At 37.6% G+C, this 16,674-nt stretch overlaps 1 protein-coding gene across 4 annotated transcripts; it reads right to left on the bottom strand.

Annotated features, from left to right (window-relative positions):
• Positions 1–1,721: 1,721 nt before the first annotated feature.
• On the bottom strand, positions 1,722–15,842 carry znf143b (zinc finger protein 143b). 4 transcript variants are annotated; one of them, XM_084733298.1, is made up of 15 exons: positions 15,401–15,842; positions 12,777–12,892; positions 11,870–12,058; positions 11,584–11,664; positions 9,991–10,187; positions 8,968–9,036; positions 8,763–8,879; positions 8,486–8,561; positions 8,050–8,175; positions 6,281–6,460; positions 5,857–6,084; positions 5,139–5,233; positions 4,716–4,868; positions 3,755–3,883; positions 1,722–2,088 (listed from the first exon to the last, which is right to left on the bottom strand). In XM_084733298.1, the coding sequence occupies exons 2-15, from the start codon at positions 12,880–12,882 to the stop codon at positions 2,005–2,007; spliced, it is 1,830 nt and encodes a 609-aa protein (XP_084589424.1). In that variant the 5' UTR covers positions 12,883–12,892; positions 15,401–15,842; the 3' UTR covers positions 1,722–2,004. The 4 variants fall into 4 exon arrangements, with proteins under 4 accessions (XP_084589424.1, XP_084589425.1, XP_084589423.1 ...); XM_084733299.1 differs by having other exon boundaries at positions 3,715–3,883; positions 5,085–5,233; positions 15,401–15,838; XM_084733297.1 differs by having other exon boundaries at positions 5,085–5,233; positions 12,777–12,889; positions 15,401–15,837.
• Positions 15,843–16,674: the final 832 nt, after the last annotated feature.

The raw sequence follows: 16,674 nt of genomic DNA on the forward strand, positions 1-16,674 counted from the left end.
GGCAGAGAAGCGATCTGGCGCGAACGCGTGTCCTCCATGTGGCCGAAGTCACACAATTATATTAACTTCGAGACAATGCGTCGATTATTTAGACGGCAAGATGAAAGAAATCGCGGTACATAAGAAGATCAAAGTCAAAAAATGTAAAAATGCCGCCTAGTTAAGTTTAAACAACACAAATGATATCTAAACCAATTACAGAGCGATAAAAAACAGTTGTTAAAAAGCCAACCAGAAAATCCTAATAAAAACCGCACTTCGGTTTCTACTCTATCTACTATAATATCTACTCTACTCTAACTACTCTAATATATAAAAATCAAAGTTTAGAGCAGTTTATGTGAGACAAGAATATCTCTACGCCAATTTATAGCAATAAAAACGATTTCCAGTAATTAAAAGGCCAAACTGCCACCTCAAAATCATAATATAACCCCACTAATTTTAGATTTTTTTTGGAAAAAAACAAAACAAAACAGCAGCTCACAATGAAGTTAATTTCAGCTAGATAAATCCTTTTAACGACTTAAAACTGAATAAATGTCAGGAGAATTAAGTATTATGTTCAACATTGTGTGCAATATTACTTTCAATTTCATGTAAAATATTGCTTATATTACTTTATTGCCACTACTACATTTCAATTTTAGTTTACTCATCTTACTTTTATTGTTATTCTACACCACTTTTAAACATTTTTCTTTCCAGGTGTAATAAAGTTCCATCTGTAATGTAAAACTAGCAATACCACTTTAATTCTTATTCAAGAATTGATAAGTACTGTTAGAAAAATAAGTACTTAATTACATTTACTGTCTTATGTACGATTTTTATTACTGATGAAGTGTAACTGTAATTTTGGTAGTTTGATTGAGTTGTGTATGATAGACATTGGGGTGAAAAGCTGAAATATTTGTTTAACACAAAATTTATTCATGATTTTTTTTTTTTTAAGGGGGATAGGACTTTATATATATTTACTTCTTACTGTTTCCTTTTTGCACATTATTTATTGTGAGTTGAACATGTGCTGTAAGTTCATTTGGTTATTCTTTTTGTTTCTTTATTTTTTTTTCTTTTCTTTTCCAACCTTGCAGTTGGTTGAGACCTGTAACACTGCATCAGATTTTATAAGATATATTTAATGTAGTAACTATGGCTGCAGCTAACTGAAGTAAGGAGTAGAATATTTTTCTCAATGAACTGGGACTTATTAGGCATTATGTGAAAACACTCAAGTAGAAGTCCAAGAGTGGCAGTTGAGTAAATGTACTTTCACTGCCTCAGTGTGAGAGAAGCATTAAAAAAAAAACATACACTTTCCAATTCATGGTGTAAATTCACTGACTGAATCAATAGGTTGTTTCACATATTGCATTAACAGCATACTGTATGTGTCTTGTAAATTGTCTCTTATCAGGTGTTTTTGAGAAGGCTGAAAGCTGATAACAGATCCAAATCTGCATATATATTTGTCACCTACATCTACTTGTAAGCTCACAGTAATGTAGTGTTTTCTGAATGTTCTTATTGTTTGTTGTTAATCATGTGTCGTTCATTAAAATGCACATTTACTTGCATGTATCAATCTATTTTTGTCTTTAATATTAAAACAAATTCTCTGCGTGTGCTGTAGATACTTTTACCTTTACAGCTGTGCAAAATGTTAAGGTGAACAAAGTTTACCTGAGACTCAGGTTTTCAAAATCAAGTACAATTGATTAGTCACACAATCTTTTTCCTTTTTATTAGAAATAGCATTAGCTGTACACTGCACTGTGCATTGTGCACCATAAACATTAGAAAGCATTTTTCCCCTCTCCCATCCTTTTGGTTGAGGGACAAAATAGCATAGCAGAACTCCAGTTATCAAAATCCTATGTACACATAAAAGCTAAAGTCTTTTGTGGAAAAAAACCATGGAGGAAGACTTGTGATTTCTCTCATTAAATTAGTCCAATTGAGATGGTTTTGATCCTATTTTCATAGTCCATTATGAGTCCATCAATCATCCAGGCCCGGTGACTCTCCTTGTTGTATTCTTGATGCTATTCTGATGGCTTCCTCCAGCGAAGGCTGATCACTGAGCTGCAGAGAAAATAAAAACAATGTACACGAGTCAAACACTGACTGACATACTGATAATCGATCACTACTTTTAATCTCATTACCCTGCCTCCTCTTTAAAAGACAAGACCACCTCTGACTGTGACTGACTGCATTTCATGGATGACTGTCACATGATGGTAAAAGGTGGGAAAAGAGTGCCTGCCTAATTACCATGATAGAAAGAGCAGAAGGGGGTAAATGGAAACAGTGTTATTCAGGATAAATAAAGGTTGGTCACCAGACCTGCAACCTTTGATGTGATCACACCCCCTCTGGGGCATTAGGCCTGAACAGTTAATACAGTATTTACCATGTTCTGACATTTTGTGGACCAAACAACTAACTGATTAATCAAGAAAATGATCAACAGATTAAGCGATAATGAAAATAATCGTTAGTTGCAGCCCTGAGTATAATGAAATTTCAGTCTGCTTTTAGTTGTTTAGTGTTTGTACTGGTGTCAAGGCAAAAGCACAACTGTTAATTGATTTTTTGCACAAAGAGTGCTGGTGGTTATCTTGAATTTGGATTACATGTAAACTCACACAACCTGTGATTGTTAGGTTTTGGTTTAGTTTGATCCCTCATCAAATGCACCAGCAGGAGGGTGGCAACACACCTACACCCCCTTAGCTGAACCCCACCTACCCATGAGTTTTAGTTAAGCATTTAAACAAATGACTCAACATAGGGTGTGATCTGGGGAGGGATTACTTGTACCCCCCTGACTGAAACTCCTGCCAGTATCATATAAACAACACAACACTAAGTGTGGTTTTCAACAAAAACTATTAAGAAGAAACTCTGACTGACCGTACGATCAATACACAGGGTTCCTACATATTTTCAAAAGTCAAATTCAAGCATGTGTTTCAGTGTGCATTTTGAAGCTTTTCCAGCACCTTACAGGTGAAGTAAATGACATACTTATATACATATTTATGCTCAAAATGATTAGACCCTATTTCATTTCTTCATCATATTAAATCAGATGTTATTGTGCCATAAACAACCAACATCATGTCTCATGATACAATTCTACAGAGAGGTGACAAATTAAAGTTTCATGTTTTAAAAGGCAAAAGCTCTCTCTGCTGAGAGCAAGTTATTATGAAAGTAATCCAATAACAATTTCAAGCACTTTTCAAACCTTGAAACATTACATCAATATTGAAGCGTTTTCAATGATTTCGAGCATTCATAAGAATCCCAAGTAAAGGTGGGCCATATGTGTTTGTTGCATCTCTGATCTTTTTTAACCAAACCACTTCCACTTCCCTTTTTATAACCAACTCTGTGGAGCCAGAAGCAATGTTACTTTCGCTTTCAGCCATGCTTGTTGTCACTGTGTGTAACAGTATGATGTCCTTATGTCCACAAGTTGGAATACTGCCATTATCATAATTTTTTTTTTCTGATAAAAAAAATTATACTGATATCACAAACAATACAGCACACCCCTAATTGAAAAGGCCTCTGTTGCAGAATTTGCATTCCTGAATAATCCATCAAACAGATGTGGTGTTTTCTGCGTTTAAACAACATGGAGTGTCAGATGTATCCGGTCTTCTTCTGAAGTAAACAAATTCACAGATTGGAACTCACCCCACCAGTCTATTCACTCCTATGATGTCGGTCTACCAACCTGCACAGCAATGTGAGTGCCGTTGGAGGTGGCCAGTAACGTGACAGGATGAATGTCATCCTGCTCTTGGCTGTAAGCTGCCTCTTCCACCGTTTGGAACGAGGCCATGTCTGGCGTCATGATAGCCACCTGAGGGAGATAGACACACTAATCAATCAAATGCTGTAGTATTGGGTCACAAATCAAGGAGTGCACCATGAAGGGCTGAATGTCCAACAATGGAGCTAAAATTGGCACGTGAAAGAGACTGCTGTGATGTGGCTGTTTGTCCATACTTGTCAAACAAGACCTAAAAAATAGGGAGGATTTTGAAACCTCCCAAAAAATAGTTTCAGAGACTTTGTTTCCTGAATTTTGGTGGCTTTTAAATAACAAAATAATTAGTCCAATACAACAATATCTTTTTTTCTTTTAACAAGTCGCTCCCAATGTAAACCTTGTGCGGCAGATTTTATAAAATGCATGCCTTTCCTTTAAAAAATTTCTTTAAGAAATGTGAATTTCGAACCAGAAAATCAGGTTCAGTGTAGCTGTATTATGGACTGAGAGGACACAGTAGTGTCGTAGGGCTTATACAAAGTGTCAGAAACAGGTTGTGATAATTAAAAAGTGTGAAAAGTGGTGTGAGAATTTGTAACAAATCAGAAGAAATACAGGAGAATTGTGATCCCGGGAGAAAATAAGGAGCAGCCACTGAAAAAAAAAATCAATTGACAAGTAGGTTTGTGTAGTCTGTAACATTTTAAGTATCTGGTCTTACATCTTAAATACATTTATTTCTGTGACACAGTAAACTCGTGTCCTGACTTTTGTCTTTTTTTTTCTCTGAGAACAGTCAGTTAATCAAGTTATGTATTAACACACCACATGGGAATGAGTGAAAACCCTCTACACCAACTACAACCCCCAACATTATTCTAACGTCTTGTACAGTCTACACAAACCTCAGGTAATTGTTTACCTGTTCATCCGAGCCGTCTGTCGTTACCATGGCAACCGAGTGAGCACCTTGCGTTGCCAGTTCGTGGGCTGGGATGGTTATGGTTGTGCCTTCTTGGGTTACCATGGTGATTGTGCCACCCATAGCTTGTAAGTCTGCTTCAGAGATACTGACCTGATGTGAGACACAATAGATTCAGTTTCACAGGGGATCATTCTGACACAGTAGGACTTAAATCTAAGACTAACTTTAATTTAGTGAGACAGTACATAACAGGTGTGATAAAAAGACAAAACAGACCTTAATACATTTGGTGACATGACAGAATTGAATTAGCAAAGGACAAGAGAAGAGAAAAGGAAAATAAGCCCCAGGAAAACATCCCATCACCTGTTGTTGTGTCCCATCCTCCTGTGTTACCAAGGCAACGTGCTGCTGACTAACCATGTCCGAGTTCTCTACAGGAACCTGCTCTGAACCAGAGTCATCTGCGTCAACCACTGCTGTCGTGTAGCTGACACTGGGGTCATCGATGGCATCTGAATTGAGATTTTGTTTGTCAATATTTGAGATAATGACATTCTATGTTATTCATAAGTAATACATTTTTATTTTGTGTATATTTTTATTCAGGCTTGATGCTGTACTTTTCTTTCATATACACCTATTTCTGCTTAATATGTTCTAGTAATGTTGTTGAGGGGATTTTATACCTTCTCATCTACTCAACATATTCATATCCAAGGGTTTAATTCAAGTAAATCTGCAACTAAAACTTTTGAAAAAAGAAGTGAAAAATGTGTTATTTTATTCAAATATCAGTTTATACCCAAAGACATTCAATTTATTGTTACATATGATAAACTTAAGCATCAAACAGTCACACTTGAGAAACTAGAGAAACACTGTACTTTGGCTCTGCTGATAAATTTGAGAAAATGTGGTGTCCCTAATCACACCTCATATGTAAGTTTCAGACCCCTAGTCAGTGTCACAGTTTTTCTGGACACACCACAGTAATGAATATTCTCATACTGAATTCTTAAGTAAGTTGAACCCTGTTGCTGATTTATTTTCTGTCCATCAACTAATTGTTGCAGCTCTATTTACAGTTCTGATGTACATTTATCAAAAGGAATTTCTCAGACATATGTATACTGACCTGTTGGGGGTTCAAAGTAGGCCTCCTGCTCCTCTTCAATGGGCTCTGTGTCGTTGTGCGCTGTGCGTTTGTGCATGGCGAGTGTTGAGATCTGCTTGTAGGTTTTCCCACAATGGTTGCAGTTGTAAGGTTTGCAGGGTGTATGAACCACATGGTGTTTGTAAAGGCTGGAGTATTCTGTGAAGCGCTTTTCACAGCCTGGCACCGTACACACATATGGTTTCTCTCCTGAGGAAAAAGGAGGAAAGTAGTCAAACAATAGGAACCAAGGTTTTTATTTCATTATTAATAGTAGAAGTTATGAAATTTCAGTCCTTACTGTAATGCTTAAGTGCACTTGATCAATTATTTCATGTAAACAAATCTTACAAGTAAAATACAGGTTGGCAAATGCGTTGTCAGACTGTGATATTAAAGGACTCACCCGTGTGTATCCTCATATGGTTCTTGTAGTTGGTGGCACTGGCGAATGAGCGTCCACAGCTTGGCTCAGAGCAGTAGTATGGCCGCTCTCCGGTGTGTGTTCGGATGTGAACTTTGCGGATGTTGGAGGTGGTAAACGACCTGCCACAGCCTTCGACTGGGCATTTAAAAGGCTTCTCTCCTGCAGACAAGAAAACAGAAGACAAGGTTTTTTGGGCAACTCATCATTCAAAATCCATTATTTTTCAATACATATTGTTAGGGTTGTTAATATTTCTTGTTGTTAAAATGGCGTGGTGGAAATTCAGTATTTACTGATTAAATTACTCACGTTTGTTACATTTTAAATTAACTATATACTATGTTGAAGAGTAATTTGTTTCATCTTCTTTTCTGTGTGCAGGTCAGCTAGCAGGTCAGTTTGACCTACAATATGCAGAGATTATTAAATCAAAGTATCCTCCTTCCTGTACGCATTTATTTGCTCTCACACAGATAAATTAAAAAACTTTATCTCTGGCAGAAGGGAGACAGACAGGCACCTAAGTGAAACTTACTTATAAATGCTTGTATTGTTTAAGCAGACAAAGGGATCTCTGTTAGAGCAGCATTCACTTGTTTCTTGTCACTACTGAAAAGGATATGAAAGATGGATCTATCCATTTAAATTGAGTGCAACTTTACTGCTTACTGTTTACTATATACACTTATGTTTATGATTATGCTTTATATTTAGGAGCAGATGGAGGCAAAAATGAAAGGCTCCTTTTGGTTTCTATCAGACAGAGTCCAGAAGACTCTAGAGGAGGACAAAGTTATGAATTCACAACTGTACAGCTGAGCACCTGTGTATAAAATAAGATGCGGCTACTAATCTGTGATGTATGAGACTGTGTATAGAAATATGGGTGTTTGACTTTGTTTCAGCATTCTCTCAGCCAGCAAGTAGGGCAATCCATCTACACATAAGAATGAATATTACAATAAAATTTTGCCTTTTTAGCCTTTATTTGACAGGTCAGCTTGTAAACAGACAGGAAAGGAGCGAGAGACGGAGAAGACATGCAGCACAGGGCTGCATCCTGGAATCGTTCCTGTGGCTGCTGCCGAGGTCTCAGCCTCAAATGAACTACCAGCGCACCCAAAATATCTAAATTTTGCTTCACAGTTTATTCTCCATTCAACAATGCCATGACCAGTATTATGTGCAAAAATGAGGACAATGAATCCATTTGAACTTGACCGTGAGCTGATTTTAAATATGACATTACACATGTTGACATATTCTGTGAACACCATATCACTCTTTAAATGCCCAATGAGAGTGAAACTCCAAAAATCACAGATTTCAAAAATAAACAGCAGTCCCTCATTGTTATGGTCATTATGATGAGCATGTGCCTGAAAGCTCTTCCGATACTTTAATGGCTCTGTGGAAAAATGTAGCTCCACACATCCAACAGCTAACAAAACCTTGTAATTTGTTAACTCTCTTCTGAATGGAGGAACTCCACCCCAATCTGTGTTCTTTCAGAAACCACTGGTGCACGACTCTGGTCTGGTAGTTCTGACCAAAACAACACAATTTCAGCTGCAAATGCTGAGTCACTGTATTAAACAAACAGCCTTGTGGCCAGGTAGCAGTTATCATTCCAGCTCCCAGCAGTTAAAGCCTGCACCAGAACAATGACACATTTATGAGACATTTACACACCGTTTCAGACATATGACGCAACAAAATTATGATTGGTCCTGGGTGTGGTCGTGTACCTGTATGAGTCCTTGTGTGCTTTTGAAGATCTCCGGAGGTTTTGAAGGACTTGCAGCAGTTTAACTCCTGACATCGATATGGCTTCTCCCCCGTGTGTGTGCGTGAGTGACTCTTGAGTCCATACCCTTAAAATCACCATAAAAACAGAAACTGAGAGTCACGTCTTTCAGCAAAGCTAAGTTATTCCTGGTTGATAGTCTTTTCAAAAATGACTGAAACTGTTGTTTTGAGACAGCCCTTTCTCATGGCAGTTTCAAAACCAGAAATGCTCAGACCTGGCATTTACTGCTTATTTCGCTCCTGATATGTCTTGTAACACATGAAAAACACCACATGGACATCTTAACAAAATTAAAAAGCAATATTTTCACTGGAGGGGGTCTTTAAATATCACTGAGACAGTTCTGTCAGAAATATTAAGTTCATCACAGCTACCTGTTGCAAACTTCTTCCCACAGCCCGGATAATCACAGACATATGGTTTGTCTCCAGTGTGGGAGCGCTCGTGTACCTGCAGGACACAAACAAAACTGTGTAGCAGCAGTGACGCAGAAAAAGCAAACAAGTAGCTCACAGGAAGCTGCTGTCAGGGGAATGTTGTCTTTAAATAATCCAACACTTGAGAAGGCACAAGCAAAGCAACACAGCAAAACTTTTTCTTTCACAAGTACACAAGTACATGCACACACAACCACAAAACACCCACGCTCACCTTGAGATGGTGGGCTGTGGTGTAAAGCTTCCCACAGCCCTCATATTCACAGCGGAAAGACTTCTCGCCTACATTTGAGCCCCTTCCTTGCCTGTTGTCTTGATTCTGTAACACAATCTGAAAGAAACGTGAATTACACTCCACTGTCAAACTAGGAGAAGCTGCAAAAGGTCATGAAAAAAATATTACAGAAAAGATAATGTACCCGCATATGGACGCCATTGTCTGCTTCCACTCTGCCGAAGGAGCCCAGGGGGTTCTCTATATTCTCCACCTGATTGAGAGAAGAAGGGACAATAGGTAAATGTCAGTACAGTTTGTATTAGCACACGCTTCCCAACCAATTGTCTATATAGATTGCATAAATCTCAGCATTTACTAAAAATAACAAAAATAAACAAACAAAAACTCCAACAACAATAAATATACAAAGAGTAGAATTAGGGCTGAGCATCGAACTGTGATGCTTTTATGGCACTGGCCGAATAGATTCAATACTATTAAGTATCAAAAAAATCCCTTGCCTCTCAATACCTACGGAGTAAATCTCATCAGTGTCAGTGAGACAATCAGCATGTAGCATGCTTGAACAAAGATTTAATAACGTTGGTGACTGGCTGTCTAATACAATTTGACATTACATGTCATAGGGGCATACATGAAAAACAGTATTTTCTGCCCAGAGACAGGGATCTTTAATTTGCTTTTTTACTACCAGGTCTTTTAGCACTAACACTTCCTTCCTTTTAAGAGTGTAATCGTACTGTAATGTGTAACGTAATTTTATTTTTGTTCAAATAGATTTGTTATTGAAAAAAGTATCATTCAGGAACTGTATCAAAGCCAAGGTATCAGTATCAAAAACTTGTGACTGATACCCAGCCCTAAGTGGGATGCAAATATTGTTAATGAAACATCACAACATAAGATAAAATTTAAGAGTAAAAATGTCAGGGCAGAAAGTTTTCACAGGATAAAAAAGGTTATGAAAAAGAAAAGAACTATAATATGGCATATACAAATCTGGAAGTATTAAATATAATGTATTGATTAGTTGCCAACTATTAAATTAATCATCAACTATTTTGATAATTGATCAATTGTTTATATAATATAAGCAATATAAGCAAAAATATGATAAAATTTCCTGCTTTTGATCTTGGTTCTGTGTCACATGACAAGTTTCCCAAACTAGTGCCAGAACAGTACAATGATGAAGTATGTTTACCTTGGTGGTGTACTGTTCCAGGACGCTGATGGTCTCAGGGTCAATGGCTGCAGCCTCAGCCTGCAAGTCTGCGATGGTACCGTCAGCTTGGATGGCCAAGATGGTGTTTGACTGGGGCATGTGCACTGTGTGCTGGATGTAGGCGGTGCTGCCGTCCTCCAGCTGCACCTCCTGCAGGCCGCTCTGGTCATATGTGTCTGCACAGAGACAAGGAGAAGGAGAGACTGAATGAGGGAACTGGGCTCAGGTCCAGCTTGAAAACTGAGATGATGGTTCACTCAGGGAGGATGGATGGTTTCCTACATGAGCTTTAGCTATAACATGGGGGTAATTAAAAATGAGGAGATTAAAGACAAATTACTGAGCTATCTTATACATTTGTAGGTCTATTTTTTGCATTTGTTTGAGCATTTTTTAATTTCCATGAATAAACAGACAGACATGGAGCATGGTTTAAATGTGGGTCCATCAGAAGTATGCAACAAAGACCTGTATTTTGCATTTACAGTAAAATGTGTCACATGCTCACAAAAACACATTCCAATGTCCACAAACTGACTGGATAGATAACCTTAGATAACAGGTTAATGGCACACTACTTCTCTAGAAGTTGTAAAAGGGCATTACAGAAAAAAAAGCAGAGTCAGACTGAATTAAAGTAGGTAAACAAAACATTACATTCCCTTTGGTTTAAGTTGTGTAGTGTTTTAGGTTTGTAGTTTTGCATGTCTTGTGCTCAACTCAAGAAAAAAGAATAAAAACTCTGAAACAGAAAACAACTTCTCATCACAAATGACTTGTAGAATGAGCCGAATATAACCGACTGATGACACATAATGTTATGGTATGAATGACACAACTTGGAACTTGACATGCCCGACGTCCGTCTAGGAAAAGTACTGTGTAACACCCCTTAAAGTCAGAGTTCCTACTTGTAAACTCAGATGAAAATATATTACCCTGACTTCTTGAAGAAACAGTTGTCTGACGTCACACAAGGGCAGCACCCATGGAAGTGCACATTTTAAATGGTAAACCATGAACTAAAAGGCAATGTAAAGTATATTTGCCTGTATTTCACTAAAATAATGCATCTATCACATAACACTTCTTCTGCATGTATGTCACAATGTTGCAAATCTTTTTAGGTAGCTGGTTAGAGTTAACAATCTCCAAAAGTCATCCTCTCTGCACAAAAGTTATTTTGTAAAACATTAAATATGCCAAAAGAATGTGAAAATGGTACCTGATTTTTGCAGATTATCCACTAATCTAACTAGATGGCAACACATTTAATGAATAATTTATATATATATGTATATTTATGTCACTGAAGTTAATTATCACCAAGGTCATGAGTTCCTGTAGCAGTAGCCTGTCTGGGCATAATTTTTGTTTACATTTGGTGTCATACTCTTGGAGGTCATATGTTGGAAATTGGGAAGCTTAGGCATTTGAATGTTGATATTTTCAAAATGACTTATTAATCCTAAATACAGTGATATGTAATTAAATGGAAATAATGTTTTGATACTTGAAGAAAGACATGAAAGTTAAGTCTCTATCTCTTCAGTGTGTAACATTTTTTTTTACCTTTGGGTGTGTGAATGTAGGCTGTTGTTCCATCTTCTAGCTGAACTGCTTGTCCATCCTCAAGCTGTAAACTGTCCCCTCCTACAACAGAAAAAAAAACCCATTAGGCACAGCAACTTCACCAGTTCAAAGGTCTGCTTTGCTTGCGTTTCTGGTTATCACTGTGTCAGCTTTTAATCCTATACGATGCTATTTAAATTTTCTTTGGTGGTATTTCAGCATACAACAGAGCACAGCAAAATACTCTACTCTTTGTCCGGATATACTGTAAAGTTTTGTGTTTTACCTGCTTTAGGCATTGATACATGCTGAACGTAGGCAGCAGAGCCGTCCTCCAGCTGGATCACCTGGCCATCCATGATCTGTCCATCTGAAAAGGAAGCTTTGGACTCGTGTTGGATGTATGCAGTGGATCCATCTGCAAGAGTTACAGCCTGCAGGCTCACTGTGTCCATGCTCTCCATCTGATCACCATCTGGGACAAGAGTTGATGATGAAAATACTTTAACCATCAGCTTCAGAAGTAAGAAGGTCATGTTTCAAAATCATCTTGTTATAGGTACACGTTGACCAGAGACCATATCCTTTATAATTCACACTGTGCACTCAAATTTACCTGCATCATCTCATAGCTTTTCCAAAGGAACAAGATAGGATAAATTGTGATACTGTTAAATGCAGCTTATTCTGGATGTAGCATTCAGTGAGTGACTAAAGCATATTTTAAAGTGTCTTAAATAGGATGAAAAGAAGTGTTTCTTTGAATGTGTTCACAATGTGGATCATGTTCATGGTTGTTCACTTAAGACCTAGTGTTTCCTTTATAAAACAATCACTAACGTGTGTGCAGAAAGTTCAGTTTTCATGTTAAATTATTATTTATTGCAACATCATAACCTCCTCATTTTATCTGTGGTCCTTTGTATCTCAACAAACTTGAACAGTAACCATTTAGGTATAGTGTACACATAAGAAATAACAATAGTACTAATGTTTATTTTTAGGGCACTTGTCATAATCAGTATTAACATAGTGCTTTACAAGGTGGCAGACACAAGACAATCAAACACATTGTCACTGTATTCTTTTATATGTATTTTTCAAGGGATCAGTAAAGTCTGTTACTTACTCTGCAGAAAGAGATTGTGAATTGAAATTTAAAAAATAATTTTTCCAGTTGTTTGTGAGCTCACCTGCCACGGTCACAGCCTCCGTTAGACAGAGAGTGACCGGCTGCCCCTCTGCATCGTGAAACTCTGCCATTCCCTGGGAGTCCCGGTTTATCTGGGCCAAGAGCATGCTTTAGCTGCTGGAGTGACACACACAGGAGACAGATCGGAAACTTTAATCATGATGTCCACAGGTCAGTACACTGAGGATGGAGATACTTAACAAGATGTTACTGCAAGTGATGCACGGGTGACAGCTAATCTCTTGTTAGATGATGCAGCATAGCTGACATAATTACTTTGTAGGCCAAGTGCAGTGTGTACCATTTTTCTATGCTGAAATACACAAGCCTATAAAAACTTTTGTAACTTGATCAAACATATGAATTTAGGAATTTTATGCATATAAGCACAAAAGTTAAATAAAGATCTTACAACGTCTGTTCTCTTTAGGCCAGAGCCTCAAGTTAATCTAATACAGCATTTGGACTGCCACTGATTTTTTTCATTATTGAGTAATATGCTGACTATTTTCATCATTATTCATATAAAATGTAAATAAAAATGTGAAAAATGTTCATCGCAATTTCCCAGAGCCCCAAGTGACACCTTGAAATTGCTTATTTTATCCAAAAAAACATCATAAACCCAAAGACTCTTCATTTACTATCAAAACTGGAACAGAAAAGTAGCAGATCCTTGCATTTAAGAAACTGGAGCCAGTAAATGTTTGACATTTTCATTTGAAAAGTGACTGAAACCATTAACCAATCTTCAAAATAGTTGGCAACCAGGACTGAGCAATTAATCAAAAATACAACATTTTCCAGTCACAAATTGATTAAGGTTGGATAGCTGAAAATATTTTGTGTGATTTTCTGCCAGGCATGACAAAGTAAAAAGCTATTTGGATGATATTACTCCTGATTGTGACCCTCTATTTTCTATATATGGACCCCCAGGCAGTTCTCACTTAATAAAGTTTAATTTGACAAATAATCTGGTTTACCTCATTTGGCAGATAAATGGTAGCTATATATATGTAGCATGAATAGCAACTGACAAAAATATGTTCCTACTATAAACACAAGCATTTGTTTTAAGAATCCGCAACATATGACCACAAAAATTAGGTGATGGAGGTCTTACAATTAGACTTCGATTCAAGTCAGGGCCTTCAATTCACGTAATAAAGAATAAGGTCCTTATCATGTCATTAAAATATTGAAATATGTAAATGTACAGTTGAAGCATTAAACCTACAGACTTGGGGCCCCTAGGGCTCTGGGGACTACAGGATAAACTTTGTTTACCTCATTTGACACAAAACACGTCTCCCACCCACTCCATGACATTCTGGCTAAACATAGGAGCACATTCAGTAGTTTGAGATCGATTCCACCAAAATACACCACAGAGCACCATAGGAAGTCATTCATACCTGTGGCCATCAAACTTTACAACAAATAGCCTGACCTGGACTTATTTCACCACCGTCAGACACAGCTTACTTTTTAGTTTTTATGTGTTCAACTCATCAGAAGCTGATTATTATTTATATTTCATTTAGATCTTCCTATCTGCAACGCTGACCTAACAATATGGTTATGTAAGTATTATGTATACTAGTTGCATCCTAACACACTTATCTCCCATCTTCAGCATTCAACAGTGATACTGTTGTATAACTTTTGTTGTTTACATATTTTTACACATCTTATTTCTATTTATTGCTTTATTGATGTATAAAAAAGTATAATATGCACTTTCAAAAAACATTTGTCTACTCTTATATTTTCTATATACTTATGTATACTTCTATTCTTGAATGGGAGCAACTATAACGCAAAAAAATTTCCCCCGGGATCAATAATCAGTGGCGTAAATGCTACCTGCAAAAATGTCCCCTCTATAATCATTTGTGGATTTCTTCCAAGAAGTGGTATGCTACATTTTACTTTCCAAGTTAATGTGCTCACTGAATCGGCTTTTATTACGTCTCCTGTCAACGATGCTGTTTTGGCGCTTGTTAGTTTGAATATAGCAATTGGGGCTAGCTAGCTAATGTGCAGTTAGCACAGCTATGACTTGCCATATTTGTCACACTGTAATTGAACAATATCTATTAAATGTAGTGAACTGGCTTTATTGTAAGGTTAACACTGGTCAGCTAACACACTGACAGCACGTTAGGATGGTCAAACACCTCACAGTTACAGCAGTGGGCTCGTTAGCCACAATGCTAACAGTATCGCTAACTACGTCAACCGGTGCTGTCACGACTTTTTAGCGGTTATTATTAGCAAATCGTTTCTCGGAGACTGTCTTAAAGGAGAGTAAAGCTATTTGAAGTTGATATTTCAGGTCTAAGCTGACTCGCTGACAGCTGAAGGGCTAGCTAGCTGTCTCCATGAAGCTTCCAGCCGGGTTCGTCTAACTAGCGACGCAGTTAGGATACAAGAACAGGGAATCCATGAGCTAATTAATGATAACATAAGCATTTTGACTCGATACATGTTAAATTTATTTTAAGGTTAAACAGTATTTTCCATTCTTCTTTCGATTCCCTGCCGCAGCCCGTCACTCCCTCTCGCAGAGATGGCTGTGGGAATAATGCATACTGGGTAAAAACCAATTTATATACTAACCTCCGAAAATTTCCAACAATTCCTCCTGTTCGACCACCATGCACCAGTGCAGGAAACGCTTCGCGATGTCCACACACCGGGAACATGTATGACAGCACTATCCTCCACAAGATGTCCCGCCTTCGCGCAATTCAGCCACGCTGACTGGTTAAAGACATCTCAGTTCCCACTCCCATTCGTCAGCCATGTCGTCTTCGAGCCTGCGTGTTGGTCTTATTCAGCTTCCCGGGCCCCTGCCAGACGCCATTCCGCGTCGGTTTTCGTATTGTCTCGGGCTTTTCACTGAAAATGCGCTACGCCGTCGTAGAAAATAAATATTTAAACTTCAGCATAAGGCGATAGTCAACCGAGAGTGTGGATTCCAAGCCACGTCTTGCCACGAGATGTGGGTAGATTTGTTATTCAGCGAGATAAACAGCGATGTGTGGGAAGATTTTTCGGCATCCATGTTGAAAACAAGGTCGTGTGGGAAAAAAAGGGGGAATCTGGGCAATGCAGTGAAGAGAGGCTCGGAGGGATGAAATGTCCAGCTGACATCTGACAGAATAGACTACACAGGGCTTCACATCTTAAAAAAAACAAAGCCACAGCATCTACCAAGGCGTCCAAACAAGATTTAGCTCACAAAGATAGATAGATAGATAGATAGATAGATAGATAGATAGATAGATATTAATGGGAAGTTATGTCACAGCAATCACAAAACATAAGAACAATCAAAGAGGTAGTTAGAGATACATTAAGCAATAAATATATTACAGTAAATTGTTTAATTATAGAGAATTATGAATTAAAACTAGGCCAGAATTTTTAAATGTAATGGCAGAGGCTGGTGATAAGCCTATGGCATGTAATTATACTGTATTGACATATTGGTCTTCATTAGTGATCATAGTCTGATATTATGTAACAAAACATGTCCTGTTTGAAAGAGGGTCTGGTGCTCTGTGCCATTAAATATTTCTTTCAAGTCTTCAAAAACAGTTTTCCTTAAATATGTAATTTCTGATTGTAAATCATTCCATAATTTCATTCCTCTGTATATAACAGTACACTGCCTTGCATTAGTTTTTGAGACAGGAACTGAGAACAAGGCCTCTTGATGCATTCCTCTTGTTAAAGTTATGGCCATTACTATATGACATAATATAAAGTATGTAATAATAATGCCAATCTTACTTTATTATAGGGATGAAACAATGATAAGATGTTCTTTTATTAATCCAACAATGGAGAAATTTGCAGTGTTACAGCAGTGAAGTGGATAGCAAAAT

Source organism: Lutjanus erythropterus, chromosome 13 (genome assembly GCF_056507025.1).
Source record: "Lutjanus erythropterus isolate fLutEry1 chromosome 13, fLutEry1.hap2, whole genome shotgun sequence".
NCBI classification, from domain to species: domain Eukaryota; kingdom Metazoa; phylum Chordata; class Actinopteri; order Lutjaniformes; family Lutjanidae; genus Lutjanus; species Lutjanus erythropterus.